General features: G+C 37.6%; 1 protein-coding gene across 8 annotated transcripts in view; it reads left to right on the top strand.

Annotated features, from left to right (window-relative positions):
* Positions 1 to 26,318, top strand: part of VRK1 (VRK serine/threonine kinase 1) — an 84,348-nt gene that overhangs the window by 50,461 nt on the left and 7,569 nt on the right. For all 8 annotated transcript variants that reach the window (XM_023628359.2, XM_023628357.2, XM_023628356.2 and 5 more), the window contains exons 6-11: positions 3,084 to 3,192; positions 3,312 to 3,404; positions 5,430 to 5,562; positions 6,341 to 6,461; positions 6,757 to 6,815; positions 10,443 to 10,621. In XM_023628359.2, the coding sequence (XP_023484127.1) occupies positions 3,084 to 3,192; positions 3,312 to 3,404; positions 5,430 to 5,562; positions 6,341 to 6,461; positions 6,757 to 6,815; positions 10,443 to 10,621 (694 nt within the window). The remainder of the gene's footprint in view (positions 1 to 3,083; positions 3,193 to 3,311; positions 3,405 to 5,429; positions 5,563 to 6,340; positions 6,462 to 6,756; positions 6,816 to 10,442; positions 10,622 to 26,318) is intronic.

Here is a 26,318-nt window from a genome sequence, read left to right on the forward strand (position 1 = left end):
GAGTGTACTCCAGTGCACAGTAGTTGTGTTCCTAAGAAACCGTACACTGTCAAACCACGTTTTGTAGAAATAAGTGGAGGAGAAATGTGGCTGAGGCTAGAGCACTTTAGACTTGGAATAACTGGGTTTTGTCCCTTGTTCCAGAATTTCAGTATAAACTTGAAGTTCTTTTTTTTTTTTAAACAACTAAAGTATATCACAGTAAAACCTAAACCTCACTGAGCTGGTTTACACTCGACTCTGTCAGATGTGGTCCTGGGCTAGTCACTTTCAGTGTCTCGTCTTTCCTCACCTGTAAGGTGAGGGTAATAGCATTTACTTTATGGAGTTATTGTGAAGATGAAATGAAAACATGTAAATCATAAGGGGGATTTTCTGGCACATAGTACATGCTCGGTAAATGTTAGTTGCAGTCAACATTATTATCATCATTATTGGTTTTATTTATTCATTTTTTTGTTTGGGATTTGTGACTTTTCTTAAAGTTGTCAACACTGTCATAGCACATTTTTCCTTTTACATTCTTATCACCTATTTTGTGATAAAATCACAGAGCCAGTTGAACAGGGCTTGTGTGTGTTGCTCCTGTGAAGTGCTCAGGGCCTGGAGAGATGGTGGGGATTGGGTTGACTCTCTGAGCTGTCTGATGGGAGTGGGCAGGAGAGAGCTCCGCTTCGTGGACCAGAGGATGCTGTAAGTGCAGGGACTCTGGAACCAGACACACTTGGGTTATATCTGAGCTCACCACTTCCTACTGGTGACTTACCTCTCAGCCTGTTTCTTCTGTAACATGGAGTTGTAGGAGTGTCTCCTTCTAAAAGGGAGTGTTAATCACCTGTGCGGTATTGATTTACTTTGTAGGTTAAAGGTCTTAAAAATAATCGTTTTAGTTCTTACAAAAGTAGAGAAATAGGAAGTAAGATTTTCCTTCTAGTCTTTCTCCCTTGCCAGAAATCCTTACTTTTCCCTGTGACTCATTTGAAATAATATATATAGTACTTAGAACAGTAAGGATTGTAAAAATGTTAGTCCCCAGGAAAGTAGACGTTGATGGTTTTACTTTAGAAGAGTTACTTAGAAATAACTTTCCTTTTACTACTCAGTGGTAGAAATATCCTTGTGGAAGAATGTGGTATGAATTTCTATGCAATGTACAGAATCGTGCTTCAGTTGATGTGTATAGTTTAGAAATGGTGAGGCAATTAAGGGATTGTTTAGAGAAGTGGTGGAGGGATCTATGAATGAAAACAAAGATCCACATAGTGTGATGTGTTAATAGATCACACGTTGAATTAAGCCCTCTTTCAGACTGTCAACAGAGGTGGTATTTTTGTTACCCATATATTAGTTTGTAATAATTACACACATCACTTATTTGTGAAAACAAACATGTACACGTGTCCTTGGTCTCATCCCTTAACCTTTCAAAACCTGTTGTACAAAGGAAATCAGGAAGTAAAAATTATCGTTCTCTCTTTATTATCTTAGAGGTCAGGGTGTTGGAAAATCTTACATGAATAAATACGCTTTGCCACTGACTAATTGTGTTAACTTTGGACAAATCACTTTACCTCTGTAGACGTTAATTATTTTATTTATTAAAAGATGTTTAGGCGAGATGATCTCTAATTCTCTTCCAGTTGGAAATGAATAGAAACCTGAACTTTTCATCTGGCATGTTGTCTTTTAATGTTAGCTCTTCCTTTCCTATTGAACTTGTCATATTGTTTTTTATCTTAGAAGCCTACAACATAGAAGGGGATTTTTGTGTCCTACAGATGTTTTTTATTTCAGTACTTTTAGTGGAGTGGTTGAAAGCACGGCCACCGTTTGCTAGAGGACAAATTACAAATCATCAGTTTTCTTCTGCTGTAAAATGGGGCTCATAGGAGCACCCACCTCGTAAGGGTGACGTGCGCCAAGTGCACTGATTCATCCAGAGCGCTTAGAGTAGTCCCGTGCTCGTGCCTAAGCTTCCTAGACTGCTGGCTCTTGTTACGATGATTATTAATCTTATCCACATTGGAAGATATCTTGGTATATTTTGAGTATAGTGTTGTTTTGAGTGATTAAACTAGACAAGTGAGAATCTGGAAAACTTTACAAAGATAAAAGCGGTCTTCCGAGCAAAAGATGAACCGTGTCACTGCAGCCAGGTGATGCTTTTCAGTGCACCCCGAAATAGGACGAGTGGTTATTGAATCTTAGAACTTCAGTGCTGGGAAAGACCTTAGAGAGCATGCAGCCCCACTTTCTCGTTTGATGCCTATGGAAACTGGGGCCCAAAGAAGGAATGGACTTGGCCAAGGTGATACACTTGTTTTGTGGCAAAACCAAAAGTCTTCACATTTTTCTAGGATATTTGCTCTTCCCTCAAATCTTGTCTGTTGAGTAGTTAGTGTACAATCCTTTTACACAATTTAAGCAGTTTTATTGAAATTAGCTATTGTTACAGCATTTCTTGACAGTCTTGATTTTAACAGAATGTTAACACTGCTAACATGTGCCTTAAAAATTGAGAAAAACAGTCACAGGCAGGAAGCTAATATCCAGAAACATAAATTAGCTCTATGAAAAATCAGTGATGTCAATCTTACTCAGAGAGTTTTGTCTTTACTGTGAATGAATCTGTTGGGTTCTCTCTGTGGACCTTGCCTACTAAGACGAGGAGGAGGCCCTCAAGGTAAAATGCACAACAGGAAAGGACTCTCGACTCTTGAGATTTCTGGTCTGAAGAAATTGTTTCAAATGTTTTCCTTTTCTTTTCTTTCGTTCAACTTTCTTATAAACACTGCCTTGAAAAAATTACTTTTTAGGGGCCAGCCCCGTGGCCTAGTGGTTAAGTTTGGTGCACTCCGCTTTGGTGGCCCAGGTTTGGTTCCTGGGTGTGGACCTACACCACTTGTTGGCAGTCGTGCTGTGGCAGTAACCCACATACAAAATAGAGAAAGATTGGCACAGATGTTAGCTCAGGGCGAATCTTCCTCAACAAAAAAAATTACAAATCTTACTTTTAGCACTCATTGTGAAGTAGGTTTTCCTGAATTATATTTTGTTCATTGATTTCTCTTGTTTGTCTTTAGTTACAGGTTTATGATAATGGATCGCTTTGGGAGTGACCTTCAGAAAATATATGAAGCAAATGCGAAAAGGTTTTCTCGGAAAACTGTCTTGCAGCTAAGCTTAAGAATTGTATGTGAGCTACATTCTTGTTTTTAATCCACTAAAGGCTAGTTGTTGTGTTGAAGCTCGGTCCTCTGCTGGTTGGTGTTAGGTACTGCATTGATTTATTCTATATGATACTTTTGTAGCTGGATATTCTGGAATATATTCATGAGCACGAGTATGTACATGGAGATATCAAGGCCTCAAATCTTCTTCTGAGCCACAAGAATCCTGACCAGGTAGCTTTATAACTTAATTCCTACCATTTGAAACCTGTTGTTTGAAAACAAATATGGTTGCTTTGAACTTTTGAACCCATGCAGAAGTTTTACTTTTTGAAGTAGATATGGTAATAATAATATTTCTTCTTGACACTTTTATCTAGTTAACATTCTCCATTTTTGATGCGATTTGTTGGCACTTTATCAAGTTGGCTATTTTTCCCTAAATAATATTCAGGAGAAGTGCTCGTGATACAAAATGAATTTCAAATAGCTATTTGGGGGTGGAAGCTTAAAATTATATAGTGCACCAATGAATTATGTTTGCTTGTCTGCTTTGTCATTTTTTTTATTTCTTTTGTTCAAGAAATCCATCAAATGTAAGTGTTCTGTTACTTGGAAAATTTGGTCTTTAACATGTTGATTATTCAAATCAGTTGGTTTACAGAAATATCTTAGCTGTCTAAATTTGTATGCCCTTAGTGTTTGGAATCCAAATGTGCATTTGTTTAGTTTATTACATTTACATGCCCTCAGTAATTTTTACTTTTTAAGGAACGGGGAAAAACTAATACTATTATACCTTTATTTGGGTCAGTTTAGTTGGAGTGAAGGGATTTATACAATTTTCTTCAAGCTGTTTCCATGATTTTGATAAAAGTAAGGTTTAGTTGGCACTCATAGTTAGGCCACTGTACTTAATCTGTTCCATGTGTATTCTCTTTTCTTACTTGATCTTGTATAAGAAAGGAGTATTTAAACATTTTAAGTGTTTTTATGTCGATCCTCCATACTTGGTTCTTCTTTTTCTCAAGCCTATCATTAACTTCCTCTTGTGTAGTTTTTCCTTTTCTTTGGCTCCCTTTTCTTTTTCTCTCATGTTGGATGTTTGCTCCCCCTTCCCCGTTCCGTTATGGTGGCTGTAAGAGATCTGTATACGTGCGACGGAAGAAAGATGCTATACTATAGCATGCTAATGGAAAAATTGTAAAGGTGGTCACAGAATTTCCAGACATGTTGGTTTTAGATGTTTTTAGGTTAAAAACAAGAAGACAAACAAAGCATAGCTAAGAACCTGAACGATAAGGATTCCATTAATTCAAGTAGACTGGACTTGTACAATATAATAAATAAAAATGCAGTTTATTTCAGTTTGCAGTTGACTAAAACATGCTGCCTTTTATTTATACCGAAATTTTTTTGCAGCTATGTTATCCTTTGGGCGTATGCTTTGGATGGGATTATTTTTCTATTACTAGATGTGTGTGCTAGATCCGTCCCTATATTTCTACTTCAGTTCCCTCTTGTGACCAAATACATACATTTCTGAGTCAGTTACCCAGAATTAGAGATGTAATATATGGCTATGGAATAGAAGAAAACCAAATTTATTAGCTTTGTATGCTAATCAGACCCACATGTATGTGCCCACAGGTATGTCTGTATACAGTATTAAAATTTAGTTTTAATTATAAAGATTTGACTTTGATATATAATATGTAAATGTAGGTAAGAGCCTTATCTAAAAGTTTTTCAGATCATTATTATAATTTATGAAATGTTTTTATGGAGTGAATTGATATTTGATGATTTCATAAGTGAAGACGCAGAGGAATAGAAGATAACTAATGTATTATGTGTTTGCAGTCTTATACTTGGTATGTGGCAATTGTTTTGCAACAAGTATTGATGGTTTATTCTGTGGTTAATTTTGGTTTAGACTGTAAGAAAAAGTATGAGGTTTACAATCTTTGCTCAAGTTGAAGACAAGATTACTTGCAAGCATGACACATACTTGTCTGCAAAGTATATAAAGTCAGATGATGTTATCTGGACTATAGCTACATGGTCATTTAACCCTGTTAAATAAATGAATCAAGTCTTTGAGAATTAAGTATTTGCTGTTCTTTGCATATTGGATCTAACTCGTTTGGGTGCTGTGGTATGTCACCCTCAAATGACAGTATTTTGTTTCAGGGCTTTAAAGGGGAATATGTGCAGTCATTTGGGCTTTACTGTGTCTTGGTGCTTGGACATTTATAGGTGTACTTGGTAGATTATGGCCTTGCTTATCGGTATTGCCCAGAAGGAATTCACAAAGAATACAAAGAAGACCCCAAAAGATGTCATGATGGCACTATTGAATTCACCAGCATCGATGCGCACAATGGTGTGGGTATGTCAGCAGCACTTGAACAAGAAATAAGAAATACACTGCTAATGTTTTCAGCTGAATTCCTACACGATTCTTAATTCTGCATAAATAAATAAGTAGATAAATGAATAAGAATCGAAGAAGCTGGAGAAAGAAGGGACAAGTTAGACTCCTGCAGTTCTGTAACAGGGCCACTGTGTTCTCTTGCCGTCTTCCTCCCACCCTTCAAAGATTACCAGGGTCTTAGCTGAGAAGGTAGTTCAGTCAGCTGCAGCAAAGGTCTTTTTTGGTTTTATTTAGCTTAATCAGAATGTTGGGGGTCTTTCCCCCTAAAATTGTGGAAGTTTCTTATGTAGCTACAACTTTGTAACAGGTAAACTTTTATTTTGTCACCTATTAGGTTAGGCTGTTTCCTCAGCATTTGTTTCTTTTTTCTGTGCCCAACACGCGGAGGAGCTAAAACTCCTAGTTCTGTGGGCCTCTTAATAGCTTTTAGCGTTTTTAATATCTTTAAGTTTTCCAAGGGCAATGTTAAATGTGTCATTGTTTTATAATTTATTTCCTAGACTAGTAGTCTCAGTTTGAAACTCTAGAGTTTGCCAGTTTGGATTTTAAAGTAAATTATTAGTTGGAGGTAAATTATTTCTTTTATATTGCTCGATATTCAATGCTTTTATTAAATGCAGTCAGAATTTTATGATGACAAACAAGACTATAAAGTTGACTGTTTTACCTTATTGCTTTATATATACTTAAAAATGATGTCAGTATTCCTAAGCTGCCTCTTTTGTGTGCATAGCCCCGTCGCGACGTGGTGACTTGGAAATACTTGGATACTGCATGATCCAGTGGCTCAGTGGGCATCTTCCTTGGGAGGATAATTTGAAAGATCCTAACTACGTTAGAGATTCCAAAATTAGGTAAAAGAAAACATAATAATTTATTTTGGGCAAAATCACGATAAGGCAAGTGTTTTTTAGTCAGAATTTCTTGACGAGAACTATAGTTTTATTGGATACTAATGTAGAAATAAGAAAGTACTCTTAAACAGTAAGATTCTTTGGTTTTTGTTTCAGTTTACTTTAGAAGAATGTCTGTAAGCATGTTTAGGATGTAGCACAATGCTGCTTAATGTGCTATTTACTGTTATTAAACATTAATGACTTTCTGTGGCATCAAGCTTCAAACAATGACTTATTCTTTAATTTTTAACAGATATAGAGAAAATATTGCAGGGTTGATGGACAAATGTTTTCCTGAGAAAAACAAGCCAGGTAGGAAAAGACTTCTTAAATGTTCGTAGTGATTTGTTTTCTTGGAGAGAAAAGAGTTATGATGTCCATGGACTATCCCTTAATGTAAGAGCTGGGTATTTTAGGTGTAATCATTGTATCGGGTCCTGCTTTCATCAAAAGCGCTTTCCTTTCCCAAGGTGGGCTGCGTGAATACTGGAGCTTCATTCAATTATTATTCAGTCCTTTCAGGAAAGGAACCAAATTTCATTCATCATTTCCACTGTATTTTCATTGAGGCTTTATTATGTGCCAGGGACCATTCTAGGCACTAGGGATACACCAGTAAACAAAACAAATAAAAATTCCTGTCCTCATGTAGCTAATGCTCTAGTTGGGAGGGAGAGACAGTAAACAAATGAGTGAATTTTACAGTATATTATGTGGCCATTACTATGGAAAAATAGAAGAAAGCAGGGGAATAGAATTAGGGGGTGGGGATGGGGTGGAGAAGAGGATTGGAATTTTAATTAGGGTGGCCAGGGCTGGCCTGATCGAGGAGGTGACATTTGAGCAGTTGTAGGAAGGAGATAGGGAGTGACTTATGTGGAAGTCTGGCGAAGAGTGTTCTAGGCAGAAGGAAGGAAGTGCCAGTGTATTTGAGGAATGCATCCTTTCAGGCCATCAAAAGGGCTTTGGCTTTTACTTTGAGCAAGAGTGTAAGGCTTGGAGTAGAAGAGTGACATGAACCATCTATCTTGAATGGAAGTCTCCCCAGCTTCTGTTTTAAGGATAGACTGCCAAGGGAGCAAGACAGGGTATAAGTGGAGTGGGTTAGGAGGCCGCTGCGATAATCCAAGCAAGAGAGTTAGCAGTGCAGGCGGTGAGAAGGGACCCATCTGGATGTACTTAGAAGTATTCTCAAGCCTTTGCTCAGCGGTCTTCTTTTCAGGGAGGTCCACCCTGACCTTATTCTGTTTAAAATTGCAACCTGCCAACCACGTCAAGAAATAGCACCTTATAGGCTTCTCAGAATCCCCCTTGTGCCTCCTGCCGGTCACAAGCCCTCTGGCCTGATGAATCACTAGCCTCACTTCCAGCACCAGGGATTTGTTTTTGAACTATATGGAAGTGGAATCAGAGTCAACGCAACAGATAAAAATCCCCGCCCTCATGAAATGGACATTCTAGTTCTGTTCCAGTCCTTTTTCTTTCACTCAGTATTGTATTTGTGAAATTCATTCCCATTGTTGCATGGGTTTTTTTTAATGTTTTCATTCGTTTTTTAACTTTATTGAGGAATAATTGACAAATATAATTGTATATATTCAAGTGTACAACATGTTGATTTGATATACATATGCATTGTAGAATGATTACGAGATCGAGATAATTAACATGTCCATTACCTCACATGGTTAACATAATAAACATTTTTTTTATGATGAGAATGCTTAAGATCTACTCTCAGCAGCTTTTAAGTATGCAATACCGTGTTCTGGACTATAGTCACCATGCTGTACTTCAGAACCTCAGAACGCCACTGCTGCATATTTAACAGTAGTTTATTCTCGTTTCTGTATAGTATTCCATTATGTTTATATACTATTGTTCATCTATGTTGGATTGTTTCCAATCTTTAGTAATTACAGATTGCCAATTACATGTATAGATGTATAGTCTACCTGCAATTGATTATTATGTATTATATGAGGGGGGGTCATATTTCTTCCCCACCCCATAGTTATATCCAGTTGACCCAGCAGCTTTTCTTGAAAAGACCATTCTTTCCCTATGCTGCCACCTTTGTCTTAAGTCAGGTGTGGATCTGTGGATCTGTGTCTGCACTCGTTTCTTTCATTGTTTTTTTGGTCTATTCTTGGGTCTTAATTTCTGTAGCTTTATCTTCAGTCTTGATATCCGATAGTTCCATTCCTCCTGCACTGTCATTCTTTAAACTTGACCCTGCTATTTTGCTCTTCTTGGCATTTTGCATATCTAGGTAAATTTTAGCATCACCTTGTCAGTTGCACACTCCTCCCTCCTTCTCCAGTTTGCTGGAACTTGGAATGGGGTTGCGTCGACCCTGTAGACTGAGTGGGGACGTCCACATCTTTGTACCGTTGAGTCTTCCAATCCAGTAACGTGGCGTAGCCTTCATTTAATTTGGTCTCACTTAATTTCTCTCAACTATGTTTTATAGTTTTCTCTGCAAAAAAATCTTACCCATCTTTCATTGTACTAGATGCTTTTTGATGCTATTGTGATACATATTTTTTTAAATTTCATTTTCCAATTGCTTGTTGCTAATATATAGAAATAGATTTTTATATATTTACCTTGCATCCTGTGACCTTGTTAAATATATCTATTCTAGTTGTTTTTTATAGATTCCTTAGGATTTTCTACATATACTATCATGTTTGTGAATAAACTGTCTTATGTCTTCCATCCCACTCTTTATGCCTTCTATTTCTTTTCTTGCCTTACTGTGGGTGGAAAGTGTACATGAGTGTTGTACTGAACAGAAGTGATGAAAGTGGACATCCCTGCCGTTTTCCTCCCTCAGAGGGAAGGTTTTCAGTATTTTACCAGACTTGATGTTCGCTTCAGGCTTTCTGTAGAGCCCCTTTATCAGATTAAGAAAGTGGAAGGGACAGATCTTCGGTCTCTTTTGTCCTCCTGTATCCCAAGTATCTGGAATTGTGCCTGGCACATAGTAGGAGCTTATGAAATATTGGAATGAATGCGTGTGTATCTATATGTGTGTATGTAGCACTGATGGGATTTCTTGACTTACTGGATGTGGGCTGTGGGAAGAGAAGATTGCAGGTTTGTGGAGCTGGAAGGGTGGAATTCCCAGTAACCGAGACAGGGAAAAGCACAGGGGGAGCAGGTTTGGGTCGTCGGTCAGGAGTTTAGATTTGGATTTGTTGGGATTTGAGATGACGCTTTGTATCCAAGGACCAATATATGAGGCAGTGGATATACAAGTCTTGAGGTCAGGAGAAGGGGCTAGGCTGGGGATGTACCTGTGTGAGTCATTAGCCTAAAGATGGGTTTTTAATGTCAGGAAGTGTTGATCTTGATGGAAGATTTCTTTTTATGGATGTGGTTCTGCCGCAGTGTACAGTAAACCTTTTATCATGCAGAAGCTGGTTTTTCTCTTTTATGGGAAAATAAGGCCTTTTTTCTTCAGCGTGTTTTTGGTATGTTTTATTTTTCATTTATACAAAGAATGCATCTATCTTCTATGGAACTAGTGGCTTCCATGGAAAAAAAATATTGACCATAATATACATTATTCTTAAGCACATTTTACTTCATAATCTTTATTCTAGGTCCTTTCATACTTTTTTATATCTTTAAAACTACAGCAGTTATTTTTGCAAATGTTTAAATTTTAAGTATTTCTTTTATTGTCTCTCACAATTACAAAAATGTTTTTACATCGTATCTCAAAATACATTTTTTATTTGACTTGCCCGACAATTCCTGACTGAAAAAGCATACTTTACATTGAAGAAGTGATTGGGGAAAAAACCATATTTTAACAAGATATACACTTGCATTCTAATTTTACTATAACCACAGATTATTTTCTTAGAAGAGATAAATATGTTGTATTTATGATTAAAAACTTACAAAATAATTGTGTTATTCTTTTAGATGAAATTGCTAAATACATGGAAACAGTGAAATTACTGGACTATGCCGAAAAACCTCTTTATCAGAATTTACGAGATATTCTTTTGCAAGGACTCAAAGCGATAGGAAGTAAGGATGATGGCAAACTGGACTTCAGTGTTGTGGAGAATGGAGGTTTGAAAACCAAAACTATAACAAAGGTGAATTTTGTTATCGAATTATCCTTTGGACTTCCTGTGATTATAATTGCAACAAATACTAATTTTAGAGAAGTAAGTCAGTAGCTCAGTAAAGAAAATAATAACAGATTTCTTGGCAATTAAATATTTATTTTCATTCTATAAAGGCAAACTCTTTATGATACAGAAAATCATATAGAGGGTTGTAGAAAAATGAATATTTATATGTTTCTTTTGTACAGTAGCAGTTATTAAATTCCTAAAAAGATTCTAACTTGGGATGCTAAGATCTGGCAGAGGGATTTGACAGGATGCTAAGTGCATAGTTTGTGTCCTTTTCTTCCAAGTCGCCCCCTAGATAGATCTGAATCTCAGGTTTTCTTTCTTTGTTGGTGTGGTCATTTGAACCATTGGTGTTTGAAAAATTACCATTTGAAAGTTTCTTTGTTTGTTGGTGTGGTGTGTTTACCATTTGAACATTATTTTGCTTTTTACAGAAATGTCATTATGTAAATCTATGTATCTGTATATAAGGGGATTAACTTTCTGGAGAGAAATGTTAAGAAATAGTGAACTTCATGGTAGAAGTATTATGCAGGCATGTAAATAACTCCTAGTATCACTTTATATTTAGATTTTATAGGTATACATTAACTTACTGGTTTATTATTGGTTATTTTTAATAATTATTGATCAACCTATTGATTTCCTTTACAATCTGAAATTATTTAATAAAATGTGTTAGCTGCTTTTATACAAAAAAGGAAAACTACTTTTAGAAGAAAGATCTTTTTACATTATTGACCTGCTTTACTGTCATTAACTCTAAGTTCCAGTAGATTTCTTTGGAAATCTCATATTCCAAACTATGAGAAAAAGAGTTAAAAACAAATTTTCTCTCTTTAACATAAACAGTGTATTAAAAGATTTTCATAATTCTTTCTAACAAAGAAGCTAGGAGTTTTGAAATTGGATCATGAATTTGACTTTTTGGCAAATAGTAGGTCACTTTGTAATTTCATCACAGAATCTGAAATTATACACATGCATCTACATATACATTTTTTTCTTTCGCAAGTTTTGTCTTAATTGCATCTGCTCCATTTTTGTGGTCAACAAGCGTGCTGAAAGCCACATCCAGCTTTGAAATGGAGAGGATGAATGGAAGCCTGAGTGGAATTTTACAGGGGGGTAGTAAACTTCAGTCTGCATGCATATATAAACGTTCAGCCTGCATCTTCTTGCTCAGGACAGATTTCTTTACATCAATATTTATAGCGAGCTTCTGTAGTGTTTTTCTCTAGAATTTTGTGACTGAGAAGTAAAGATCTCTGTTACAGTGAGAACTTGTCCACTGCCATTCCCCTTCCTTTGCAATTCACGATTTGGACCTTTGTGCTGGAGGAAATTTGGTTTCTGCAGGTTGGCTGACTTTACAGCTGAATAGGTCAGTCTGCTGCAGAGCTGGCATCTGTGACTTTGTAATTCTCCTGTGTCCTTGGGTAGTTCAGAAGTGGAAATTTCCTGTTGGATCATTCCCTATGTGTAAAGCTTCGTTTAGAGGGGGAAATGAATACCAAGTTGAACTATTAGGAGGTTTCCTTTATTAGTTTACTGCTTTTTTTTGGTCCTTGTGGCTGACACAGCACTATGTTTTGTATTAAAAGGAAATTAAAAGTTAAGATTAGGTAAGATCATGAAGCTGCTTGGTAGCCATGTAACTGTAGATGAGTTATTAATTTTGTTGGCCTTTTGTCTTTTTGTTTATAAAGTGAAAGAGTTGAACCAGACCAGTTTCTTTCTTTTTCTTTTAAGATTCTCTTTTTTTCTTTTTTAAGCCCCAGAACATTTTCTTCAAATAAATTGTAGATACCCCATATCTAAAACAGATAAAAGCAGAGCTCCACTGACTGGAAAGTTGGGGGCTCCCTATAAGGAAAAGCATTCTCTTCTGAGAAGTTAGTATTCCATTTCTTTTTTAGCAAGGGGTATATAATCAAGATGTCTTTTTTTGCTCTGGTTACCAGGAAGCTCAGAGCTAAATATGATGCTTAATCATAGAAACTATGTTAATCCTTATAATTAGCATATTTGCTCCCTCCTTTTTCTCTTTGTTATAATTTGGTTTTTTTCAGATTTATTATTCAGATAATCCATATTTAACTGTAGTTTTTGTTTTGGAACCCATTCCTGTCTTACAAATCCATTTTTAGAATTGCAAAGGACCTTAGATATCATTACATGAATTGTACAAATTCGAGCATTTGAACTGAAGTTTTTTAACTCTCTTTTCATTATACACCACTTCCTCCAACTCAATAGATGATTTATTTATAAAAATCTTTGCTAATGCCTTATTTTTTTTATTTTTTCCAGTTTTATTGAAACATAATTGACATACAGCACTGTATATATTTAAGTTGTACAGCATAATGATTTGACTTACATATATCGTGAAATGATTGCCACAATGAGTTTAGGAAAAAAATAAGTTAAAATAGATGTTGTTTGTATTTGTCAGTCTCAAATCTCTTTTGGAAAGGGGTAGTTTAAACAATTCAATATAGATTTCTCTTTCTGTTCCTAAGAGATATCCATTATGGTAAAACCTATAAGAATTGATCAACAATGGAATGAAGCAAGGTTTTTCTGTCCACTTTTTTTACAGCCATGCTTGATTATGTTACAGTGTATTTGGAAACTAGAGTGAAATATGAATTTATCCACTTGGAAGCGTTTTCATCCTCAGGACCCTAAGAGTTTTATTTAAAGTACAGAATCTTGGGCTGACATAAAGCTGAAGAAGAAAGAGTCGAGGGGCCGGCCCCGTGGCCGAGTGGTTAAGTTCGCACGCTCCGCTGCGGTGGCCCAGGGTTCGGATTCTGGGCGCGGACATGGCATCACTCGTCAGGCCGTGTTGAGGTGGCATCCCATATGCCACAACTAGAAGGACCTGCAGCTAAGATGTACAACTATGTACCGGGGGGATTTGGGGAGATAAAGCAGGAAAAGAAAAAAAAAACCAAAGAGTCGAATTATCAATCTCCCCTCGAGAAGTACACAGCCAAAGATGTTCACTGTTGATGAGTGTCTTTGGAATCTGGCACTGTGGTTCCAACAGTTATTGGATTCAGGGTGTACTCTTAAATCAACATTCAACAATTATGTATAAGGTCTAATTTATGTACCTGGTCTAGGCTTGGTCCCTGGGGCCACAAAGATCAATAACATGTAGTTCCATCCTTAAAGAATTCCTCCCTGTCCCATCTGGGTTAAGAACAGCTTAATTTACTGGAAGGAAGGAAGTTAAAAGGACATTAATGCCTCCATTAGCTGTTTTCTTGTAGGGTTTTCATTAAGTTGCTTGCCCAAGCCAGCAAAAAGGGCTGTTTATTAGACTCTCTTGGGGCTCATCCCTGGAGAGTCTTTGTGTAGGTCTAGACTGTGGCCCTGCGGTTTGCATTTTATTTTCTTTTTCAGACCATATATATAACAATATATGTTGTTCCCCATGAATGATGTGCGCGTTACCGTTCTTTCCACCTCCCAAGTTTTTTGGTTTTCCAAGTTATATTGTGCTAGTTGGCTTTTCTAGAGTTTCTCTGAAAAATTATTAACCATTGTTAAATAAATCCCTGCTAGCACTTAGCCTGGAATGTGGTTCAAAGAGTTGAACAAGAGCAAAGACTTCCCACTGCAAGTCAGTGGCCTACGGCTGCCCTGGTGGATGGATTCCTATCTCTTTGAGGCGATTGCACTTCATGCAGTATTTAATTCATAACATGTAGTCTATAGTTTAAGTCACATTACCCCAAATATACCCTCTGAATTTGGGGGAAATCTATCTAGCTTTTTTAGCGTGATAGAGTAGTCGAGAGAAACCATATTTTAAGTATGTACATTTAGATTGTTGAGGTTGATACCTTTTGTTCTGTTTTGTAATGATAGTGTAGCCATAGTTCTATATTGAAGAGGATTCAGTGTTTACTGACAAATCTTTTCCTTTAGTCCCCCATTGTTGAGTTCATTGTTTTGAATCTCATCTTATTTGGCTGGATTTTTTCAAGTAGCTTTTTCTCTCTAAATTTTTGTTTGTTTGTTTGTTTGTTTGTTTTATTAAGGTTATAAAAGTTAACATCCTTGTGAAATTACAGTTGTACCTTATTATTAGTCATGTTGTAGGTACACCACTTCACCCCTAGTGCCCTCCCTCCATCCCCCTTTCCCCTGGCAACCACCGATCAGTTCTCTTTGTCCATATGTTAACTGCCACCTATGAGTGGAGTCATACAGAGTTCATCTTTCTCTGTCTGGCTTATTTCACTCAACATAATACTCTCAAGGTCTGTCCATGTTGTTGTGAATGAGACGACTTTGTCCTTTTTTATGGCTGAGTAGTATTCCATTGTATATATGTACCACAACTTCTTTATCCAGTCGTCAGTTGCTGGGCACTTAGGTTGGTTCCATGACTTAGCTATTGTGAATAATGCTGCAATGAAGATAGGGGTGCGTGGAACTTCTGGAATTGCTGATTTCATGTTCTTAGGATGTATACCCAGTAATGGGATGGCTGGGTCATAAGGTATTTCTATTCTTAACTTTTTGAGGAATCTCCATACTGTTTTCCATAGTGGCTGCACCAGTTTGCATTCCCACCAACAGTGTATGAGGGTTCCCTTTTCTCCACAGCCTCTCCAATGTTTGTCACTCTTGGTTTTGGATATTTTTGCCATTCTAACAGGTGTAAGGTGATATCTTAGTGTAGTTTTGATTTGCATTTCCCTGATGATTAGTGATGATGAGCATCTTTTCATGTGTCTATTGGCCATCTGTATATCTTCTTTGGAGAAATGTCTGTTCATGTCCCCTGCCCATTTTGTAATTGGGTTATTTGATTTTTTATTGTTGAGTCGTGTGAGTTCTTTGTATATTATGGAGATTAACCCTTTGTCGGATAAATAACTTGTGAATGTTTTTTCCCAATTAGTGGGGTGTTTTTTTGTTTCAATCCAGTTTTCCCTTGCCTTGAAGAAGCTCTTTAGCCTGATGAAGTCCCATTTGTTTATTCTTTCTATTGTTTCCCTCATGTGAGGCGTTATGGTGTCCGAAAAGATTCTTTTGAAGCTGATGTCAAAGAGTGTGCTGCCGATATTCTCTTCTAGAAGACTTATTGTTTCAGGCCTGATCTTTAGGTCTTTGATCCATTTTGAGTTTATTTTTGTGAATGGTGAAAAAGAATGGTTGATTTTCGTTCTTTTACATGTGGCTGTCCAGTTTTCCCAGCACCATTTGTTGAAGAGACTTTCTTTCCTCCATTGTAGGCCCTCAGCTCCTTTGTCAAAGATTAGTTGTCCATAGATGTGTGGTTTTATTTCTGGGCTTTCAATTCTGTTCCATTGATCTGTGTATCTGTTTTTGTACCAGTACCATGCTGTTTTGATTACTGTGGCTTTGTAGTATGTTTTGAAGTCAGGGATTGTGATGCTTCCAGCTTTGTTCTTCTTTCTCAGGATTGCTTTAGCAATTCGGGGTCTTTTGTTGCCCGATATGAATTTTTGGATTCTTTGTTCAATTTCTGTAAAGAATGACATTGGAATTCTGATTGGGATAGCATTTAATCTTTAGATTGCTTTAGGTAGTATGGACATTTTAACTATGTTTATTCTTCCAATCCATGTGCATGGAATGTCTTTCCATCTCTTTATGTCGTTGTCGATTTCTTTCAAGAAGGTCTTGTAGTTTTCGTTGTATAGATCTTTCACTTCCTTGGTTAAATTTATCTCAAGGTATTTTATTCTTTTTGTTGCGATCGTGAATGGGATTGAGTCCTTGATATCTTTTTCTGTTAGTTCATTGTTAGCATATAGAAATGCTACTGATTTGTGTATGTTGATTTTATACCCTGCAACTTTGCTGTAGTTGTTGATTGTTTCTAATAGTTTTTCTATGGATTCTTTGGGGTTTTCTATATATAAGATCATGTCGTCTGCAAAGAGCGAGAGTTTTACTTCTTCGTTGCCTATTTGGATTCCTTTTATTTCTTTTTCCTGCTGAATAGCTCTGGCCAACACCTCCAGTACTGTGTTGAATAAGAGTGGTGAAAGTGGACACCCTTGTCTTCTTCCTGTTCTGAGAGGGATGGGTTTCAGTTTTTGTCCGTTGAGTATGATGTTGACTGTGGGTTTGTCATATATGGCCTTTATTATGTTGAGGTACTTTCCTTCTATACCTGTTTTATTGAGGGTTTTTATCATAAATGGATGTTGGATCTTGTCGAATGCTTTCTCTGCATCTATTGAGAAGATCATGTGGTTTTTGTTCTCATATTGTTAATGTAGTGAATCACGTTGATTGACTTGCGGATGTTGAACCATCCCTGTGTCCCTGGTATAAATCCCACTTGATCATGGTGTATAATCTTTTTGATATATTGCTGTATTTGGTTTGCCAAAATTTTGTTGAGGATTTTTGCATCTATGTTCATCGGTGATATTGGCCTGTAGTTTTCCTTCTTTGTGTTGCCTTTCTCAGGTTTGGGGATCAGGGTGATGTTGGCTTCATAGAATGTATTAGGGAGTGCTCCATCTTCCTCTATTTTCTGGAACAGTTTGAGAAGGATAGGTATTAAATCTTCTTTGAATGTTTGGTAGAATTCTCCAGAGAAGCTGTCTGGTCCTGGACTCTTATTTTTGGGGAGGTTTTTTATTATTGTTTCTATTTCTTTACTTCTGATTGGTCTATTCAGATTCTCTATTTCTTTCTGATTCAGTTTGGGTAGGTTGTATGAGGCTAGGAATTTATCCATTTCTTCTAGGTTGTTCAATTTGTTGGCATATAGTTTTTCATAGTATTCTCTTACGATCCTTTGTATTTCTTCGGTATCTGTTGTGATTTCTCCTCTCTCCTTTCTAATTTTATTTATTTGAGACTTCTCTCTTTCTTTTTTTTTAGTGAGTCTGGCTAAGGGTTTGTCGATTTTGTTAATTTTTTCCAAGAACCAACTCTTTGTTTCATTGATCCTTTCTACTGTCTTTTTTGTTTCAATATCATTTATTTCTGCTCTAATTCTTATTATTTCCCTCCTTCTGCTGACTTTGGGCTTTGTTTGTTCTTCTTTTTCTAATTCCATTAGGTGTCGTTTGAGGTTGTTTATGTAAGATTTTTCTTGCTTATTGAGGTGAGCCTGTATTGCAATGAATTTCCCTCTTAGGACTGCCTCTGCTGCATCCCAAATAATTTGGTACGGTGTGTTTTCATTTTCATTTGTCTCCTGATAATATTTGATTTCTTCTTTAATTTCTTCAATAATCCATTGTTTGTTCAGTAGCATGTTGTTTAGTCTCCACACTTTTGGCCCTTTCCCAGCTTTATTCTTGTAGTTGACTTCTAGTTTCATAGCATTGTGATCAGAAAAGATGCTTGATATTATTTCAACCCTCTTGAACTTACTGATGCTTGCTTTGTTTCCCAAGATATGGTCTGTCCTTGAGAATGTTCCATGCGCGCTTGAGAAGAATGTGTAACCTGCTGTTTTTGGATGAAGTGTCCTATATATATCTGTTAGGTCCATCTGATCTAATTTTTCATTTAATTCTGTAATTTCCTTGTTGATTTTCTGTCTGGATGATCTGTCCATTGGTGTTGATGGGGTGTTGAGGTCCCCTACTATTATTGTATTGCTGTTGATGTCTCCTTTTAGTTTTGTTAATAGTTTCTTTACGAATTGTGGTGCTCCTGTGTTGGGTGCGTATATATTTATAACTGTTATGTCATCTTGGTGGAGCATCCCTTTTATCATTATATACTGCCCCTCTTTGTCTTTCTTTGTCTGTTTTGCTTTGAAGTCTACTTTGTCTGATATAAGTATGGCAACACCTGCTTGCTTTTGTTCATTATTGGCTTGGAGTACTGTCTTCCATCCCTTCACCGTGAGTCTGTGTTTGTCTTTGGGGCTGAGGTGTGTTTCCTGGAGGCAGCATATTGTTGGATCTTGTTCTTTGATCCATCCTGCCACTCTGTGTCTTTTGATTGGAGAGTTCAATCCATTCACATTTAGTGTGATTATTGAAATGTGGGGGCCTACTGTTGCAATTTTATCACTTGTTTTCCGGTTCTTTTGCATTTTGTCCTGATGGAGAGCTGTTACTTTGTGTTATTGTCCTTCTGCTTATCTCCTTTGTTCTGGATTTTGTAACCCCTTTCCTTTTTTTGATTTTTCAGGAATGAGTTTCTTCCTGAGCAATTCTTGAAGAGGAGGTTTTGTGGTGATGAACTCCCTTAACTTTTGTTTATCTGAGAAAGTTTTTATTTCTCCATTGTAGTTGAAGGATATTTTCACTGGGTGGAGTATTCTTGGCTGCAGATTTTTGTCCTTCAGAGTTTTGAATATTTCATTCCAATCTCTTCTAGCCTGTAACGTCTCTCCTGAGAAATCTGCTGATAGCCTTATGGGGTTTCCTTTGTAAGTTATTTTCTTCTGCCTGGCTGCCCTTAGTATTTTCTCTTTGTCGTTGACTTTTGCTAGTTTCACTGCTATATGTCTTGGGGTTGGTCTTCTTGCGTTAATAAAGTTTGGAGATCTATTGGCTTCTGTGATGTGAAGTTCTATCTCTCTTCCCAAGTTTGGAAAGTTCTCAGCTATTATTTCTTTGAACGGGCCTTCTGCCCCCTTCTCCTTCTCTTCTCCCTCTGGTATACCTATAATCCTCATGTTGCATCTCCTAATTGAGTCGGATAATTCTTGGAGAGTTTCTTCATTTCTTTTTAGTCTTAATTCTCTCTCCTCCTCTGCCTGCAGCATTTCTATATTCCTATCCTCCAAATTGCTAATTCTGTCCTCCATATTATCAACCCTACTGTTCAGAGAGTCCAGATTTTTCTTAATCTCCTCCATTGTGTTCTTCATGTCCAGTATTTCTAATTGGTTCTTCTTTATAGTGTCAAGCTCTTTTGTGACGTAGCTCCTGAACTCATTGAGTTGTCTATCTTAACTCTCTTTTAGATCGTTGAGTTTTTTCAAAATGGCAGTTTTGAAATCATCGTCATTTAGGTTATAGATTTCATTGTCTTTGGGATTGTTTTCTGGGTGCTTATCATTTTCCTTCTGTTCTGGAGATTTAATATATTTTTCATACTGCTTGATAGTGTGGATTTGTGCCTCCTCATAGAGATAGAGTTTAGTCGCTGCTTCCATTTGTTGCGTCTGGTGTATGGGGGTGGCAGCTGTTTAGACTGCCCCAACCAGGAACCCTGTCAGCTGTTACTGACTGGGCCTGGACCCCTCCTCGTAGTCACAGTGGTCCTGTGGGGTCCCTCGTTGGTTGTGGGGGCAGTCGGAAGGGGGCCTCAGGCTGCTGGTGCCTACTGCTGCAGCCCACCTAGACGCGCTCCCTCCTTGTGGTCTGCAGCAGTGTTGTGGGCTTTCCCATCAGCCAGGAGCAGGATCACCTATAATCTCCGATTTGTCCCTAATAGAGCCCACCAGATCACGCTTGTCCACTATAGGTCCCAGCAGAGCTATGGGTATCTTCTGCAGTCTCTCGTTAGCTCACCTGTGCTGCTTTTGCCCCAGGGCCTTCCCGCCTTGCAATTGCCAGTCGGGACCTCTCCACTAGTGCTGTGCAGGGGCTTTTGCTGAGGCTGCTGTAAGAACCTGGAGATCCTCCCTGGGCTACGTAGCCATTTCACCGGAGCTCTACTCTGCCCCACTTCACTCTCATGGGATCTCTGGGAGCCCCTTGCCTCCTCTGGGACACGGCCACAGTCTGTGGGCCTGGCGGTGGCTTGTAAGCTGCTGCCCTGTGGGGAATTCTGCTCTGGGGAGCTTCCTGTTGCTCTGAATGCTGGGCGGGGCCTCCCTGCCAATGGCGAGCAGAGGCCCTCCCTGCTGGGGGGGTGCAGGACCCTGGAGCAACCCCCCGGGCCACAGAGCTGGGTGTTGGAGCTCCACCCAGTCTCCAAGCGTGTCCACGGGAAGTCCGGGCACCCCCTGCACCGACCCGTGTGCAGGAGCCTGTGAGCCCAGCCGCAGCTTGCGGCCTGAGCCGCCCCAGGGGATCCTCCCACTGGAGCTTCCCTTTGTCCTGGATTCTGGGCATGGCCTCCCTCCTAATGGCGAGCAGAGGCTTTCCCTGCTGGGGAGATGCGGGGCCCTGGAGCCTTCCCCCGCGCCGCAGAGCCAGTCTTCTTCTGTTTTGTATATGGGATGCTGCCACAGCATGGCCACTGATGGGTGGTGGAGATCTGTGCTTGGGAACTGAACCTGGGCAGCTGAAGTGGACTGCACTGTACTTAACCACTAGGGCATGGGCTCCGCCCCTTTTTTGTTTTTTTTTAAACCTTGTTGATCCTTCTCTGTACTTTATATGGAACCTTTTCATCTAAAGACTTAATGCCCATCTTTGACTCTCAAAAAATTTATCCTCTTAATGTATTTGAGTATTTCCTTTCCATCCATCTCTGTTCTCTCCCTCGGAAACTCCTACTATGTGAATCTGGGACCTTCAGAATCCAGCTTCTTTTCTTCACATCTCTTAGCTCTTCTACCAAATTTTTTCCTGTGTTAACACTATACTGGGTGGATCTATGGGCTTCTTCTAGCTTACTAGTTTCATCTGTTCTGTTTTTCAGTCATATTTTAAGGAAACTGGTTATTTTCTTTACCTGTCAGCTTATTCTTATTTTATTGATGTGATAACCTCTTAAGTCTCTTTGAGAATAGTAATTATGATAATTTTTTTATTAACTTTTTTGGTACAGTGTCTTTTTTGGTTCTGTGACTTTTCTTAGATCTTGGCAATCTTTATTATCTATTTATATTTTTTGTCAATTGACTAATTTTAATAGTTTCCTCAGCCGAAATTGGAATGCCTGTTAGTTTATTTTAGTTTTCATTAAATGAAGTCAAAAGCTATGAAGGTGACCTTGGGCCTCAGGGTTTTTTACAAGTTTCCTAGCTAATTGCATTGTGCAGACATAGTTGAGAATCACTGCAAACCAAAATTTGAGTATTTGAATTCTAGCTTCTATGTAGAAGACAAAGCAGACGTAGGGCATTCAAGTTTGAAAGACTTTAAATAATAGCAGTTATCAACCATATGACCAGTTTTTATATGTGAGCAGTGACTCACATATGCTGTGCTTTGATCTTTGCTATAGGAGAGAGAGACGGAAATTTGGTACCATGTACATGCCTTGAATGGTGTGCAGGAGAATTTATTAGTTGATGTAACAAAAGGACATGCTTATGAGATATGTTCAAAACTTAGATCTAGAGGATGGTATTAGACCAAGATTCCATTTTTCTTTGATATAATGCCAGATTTGTAGGAATTTTGTTAACTGTTTGTGTGAATTTCTTTTTAATAAGGGATGAATTTTTTTAAAGCTTTCTTTCTATGGAAATAATAATGTTGTCTGTCTTGCTCATAAGATTGTTGTGAGGATTAAATGAGGTATATAAAGTGCTTAGAACTGTGCTAGACCCGTAACAAGTGATCAGTAGATGTTAACTGCAATATTGTTAATGCCGTTATTTTCACTGACTAAGTTTTCTCAAGTCTTTCTGGATTCTTGATGACAAGAAAATAGCATGTGGAATGTTTTAATTTGAATCAGTTAACGCCTTCTTTTGAACTAAGATCTCATCCTTAAAAGTTCAGTTTATGAAGTAGCGTATATTAGGCAGATGTGAGTGAAGATGGTCTTACGTTTTGCTTGGGGTGTGTGTGTGTTAAATAGATTGTTTTGAATAGTAAATAATTGGGAATTGGTAAAAGTTGATTTTGCAACAAAAGGCGAGATAGTAATTATTGTGAAATACAGACTCCAAAATGCAGCTCCATAACTAACTCATATTAAAAACATGTAAATCAAATTAATGAGTTTGAAGTTAACTTTTTTCCCTGAGGCTGTTGATTGATACTAAAGGATAATAGGTAATTAGCATAAAGCAGAGGACTTCTGGGTGCCAAAGAATTCTCCGTCTGCCATTTTCTACTTGTGCATTCGGGAGTTGGGTATTCTGTGGACGTAGACTTATTGGGTGAGGTCAGGCAGTCTGTTCTTAATAGGAGCTCTAGTGTGGCCTGATTTACTTTGTAAGAAACTTCTTCATGTATGGCTTGAGATGATTGAATTCCCCGCTAGTACTCAATACAGGGTTTGGTTTAAATTGAAATATTTATCTTTATAAATATTGGCCTCTTTAGTTTGCAGTATTTTAGCTTCACAGTCTTGTACTTTTAATTCTTATTTTGAGAATTCCCCTGGGGTCTTTATGGTGTGTGGTACTGGTAATAGGATATCGCCTCTTTCAATTTTAGGTTATCATTGAGCGTTTATGTAGTACTGACTTTATATTCTGTCAGTGCTTTTATATTATTTTATGTATACTTTACAGCACTGCTGTGAGATACGTCTGCTTACAAACGATGAAACTAAAATTTAAAAGAGGTTAGGTGACTTGTCCAGGGCTATGCAACCATTCGTTATTATTATTATGCATTTAGATAAGCTTTGTTTCTCAGAGGAGCTCAGAGCACTTAAAGATCTCCTAGGGATTTTAGGCATAAAATATTAAAGACAATTAAAGCATAGCTACCTACCCATTTGCCTCTCTCCATAAATTGCCCTTGAAACACCTTAACTTTGCTAACGTTTTTGACATTAATGGTGTAGGCCATGGAATATATGAATGAAGCGGTGTCATACTAATTCCAATGTAGAGGAGAATACAGCGACAGATTAGTCTTCCAGACCTTAGTTTACTGAATTCTGGAAACATCTTTCAGTTGTTAAGTGACTACATGTTTGATCATGTTGGAAGTTTCGTGGTCCTTGTGATATGAGTGATGTTAGAATCATGAAAGGCCATTGTTGCCGACGAGTTTGAAGCTGGATTTACCGTTTTCAGAAGTGCTATTGGGAGATCTTTCCAGGCTGTGATTGCCATTATTATGTGAAAATTTGATGCGCGTAAGTTCTCCTGCATGTCGTCCTCCTGTAGACCATGTGATCAAGGTTCAAGGTGTTTCTCGGCTCATTAACTGAGTGGTTTTTCTGGGAGGATGAGTGACAGTAGGGGTCCAAGGCAGCTCCTCCTCTCGTGCTTCAGTCGGCCCAGCTTCGGAAGAGACACACTGACGCTCCGAATAAGCGAGTAGACAAATTATGCTTACTTTGCTAAAGCAATGCTTTTGTTAAACAATGTATTGCCCAGTATCGATTCTGACTGCCAACTAGATGAAATTTTTTTCATTTATTTATTTTTTCTGATAGAGTCTACAAATACATCAGTGTTTTTTGCTACATTCATGAATTAGCAGTAATTTCTGATGTACCATTTTCAGATAATTACAGTAAATTCTTCATTCTTCATGGTATAAGATTGGGATAGCTTGACCTGGTGAAGAATATAGATATTCCAAACTTTCGTTAGTCATGTATTTAAACATTTTCTTTTGCTAAACTCTTTCCCCCAGACCTGTTAATAATTAGAAAATTACTTGAGTTGTACTTCCCTTCTTTATTTCAGAGTAGATAACTAAAAGTGTTGACAGGAGAGAAATAGAAATTTAAACAAACAATTAAACAACAGCAACAACAAATAAAGTAAAAATTTGACCATGAGGTCATCATGCATGTGTGATGTTTAACTGTGGACTGGCACTTCAGGAAGGAGTTCCGTGTACGTGCGATTACATTGGGCACTTACTTAGGAATACTCATATACAGAACTCTGAAGTGGTTCCTTATAGGGCTTATATAAATACAAACAGTTTTAGAAATTCAACTTGTGTGTGTTTAATGTTTTTATAAAAGCTAAAATTACTCTCTTGCTTTAATCTATTTAGTGTCTGGTTTTCAACTAGAGAGTGAAGCCTGTAACAGTGCCAGGCACACAGTGGCTGCTTAGTAAACATGTGTGGTGCTCTTCACCTCTGTGAAGATGGAGGGCCGTGTTATTGTGGAAGGAAATTGCAGTATTCATTATTCTTATTACAGCCTTTGTCACTGAAAGTCATTTAAAATAGTCACTTTACTGCATTCTAGCAGAGTACTTTTAGATTATTCTTCAAATTCATCTGCCCCTCTTTTTAAGTTACTTATTCATTTCCTAACCCACTTCCCATCTTTTCATTTCTTCTCCTTCCAATTATGTCTGACCTTTTCCTCAAAACATATCTGTAGTTACTTTGTGTCCATTTAAATATTGCACAGTTTTTGAGAGGCTTGGGTAAAATATGAAGTTATCTCTTTATTATTACAATAATAGTCACATAGTTGCTCAACAGGTGCAGATCCATAGATATTTATGTGTAAAATACCATGCTAAGCTCAGTGAGGGTTTGACAAATGAGGGAAACCGTACTCCTCGCCCTCAGGGAGCAGAAAGAAGGAGAGAAGTAGGAGAGAAGTTGAGAAGAGCGTGGAATAAGCTGCACTAAGTGCACGTGTATGTACACTGTCACTCCTTAGGAAGGGGTAGGTTCAAACGAAAGCACAAGAGCTGGGACCTGGTGCCCCTCCCAACAGGTCACATAGGAGGACACAGAGCTCTCAGTTCTAGTCTTTCACTGTCACCTGCTGAGAAACGCTGAGCAAATTCCCTTAGCTTTCTTCTGTCCTCAGCCTCAGTTTTTCCTGTCTATATAGTGAATAACTAAATACACTGGTTTTGTAAATATTGTGGTGTAACATGTGTTCGCTTTACCTTCGTAGAAGATATAGTCTATCTTTGTTTTTTAGTTACTGTTGAGTAACAAATGTTCTATTTTTGATTACCATTAAGGAAGTTAATAATAGTTTGTAAATTGTATAGAGCTGCATGGTGATTTCAGGTGGCCTTAATCAGATAAATAAAATAAGACTAACTGATTAGTACAGTCACGTGTTTGTGTTTAGACTTCTTGGTTCTTTGACTCATATGCAGTACCAAACATTAAAAAATTGTAAGCTATGTATTCTAAGTTTTCATAATAAACATTTATGACTTTAGTAAAAAAGAGGAAAAAACCAACAACAGTCCCTGGGTACTCATCTCCTTTGATGTAACTGTGAATCTGAGTGGCTCTTCTGAGAGGCTCTTGAAAGCTTCTAGAGGTGATCTTTTGATGTTTGGCCTGGGAAGCAAAAAATTGGTCTTTGGTTTTTGCCTCTGAAGATTTTTATTCTCTCTTCCTTTAAAACAGTTGTAAGTCTATAACTGGTCTCCAATCAGTGTTTATACTGCTAGTAAGTTAGCAGTCCAAGCGTATCTAGCTGATTTGTCTTTCTGTTTCTAAATTAGAAGTGAGAAGCTGCTAACTAAATTTTAGCCTAACATATCTGAACACTTCAAAAATACGATATGTAATATATGCACTAATGCCCTTTGAAATAAACCTAATTTTTTGAAGCTATTTTAGCTGTGTTGAATTAAAAGAAAACTCTATCCTAAATTTATTTTATAAGTTACTGTTGTGTGTCATACAATGTTTTGGTTTCATTTATAAATGCAAATAAAGGCACCTGTGAGACCTGGTATGGAATATGACAGACTCAGAGATTAGCATAGTCACTTTGCAAAGCCGTTTTCAGTTCAGAGAGAACCAAAATATGCACTATCTGAAGCCTAAGATATTGACAGATAAAAAAATGAAGCATTTAGAGATAATCAGGAGAAAGAAGCTGGCAGCAAATTGTTTGGAATGTTACTCATTGTTTTATAAAATGA

Source organism: Equus caballus, chromosome 24 (genome assembly GCF_041296265.1).
Source record: "Equus caballus isolate H_3958 breed thoroughbred chromosome 24, TB-T2T, whole genome shotgun sequence".
Taxonomy (NCBI): Eukaryota; Metazoa; Chordata; class Mammalia; order Perissodactyla; family Equidae; genus Equus; species Equus caballus.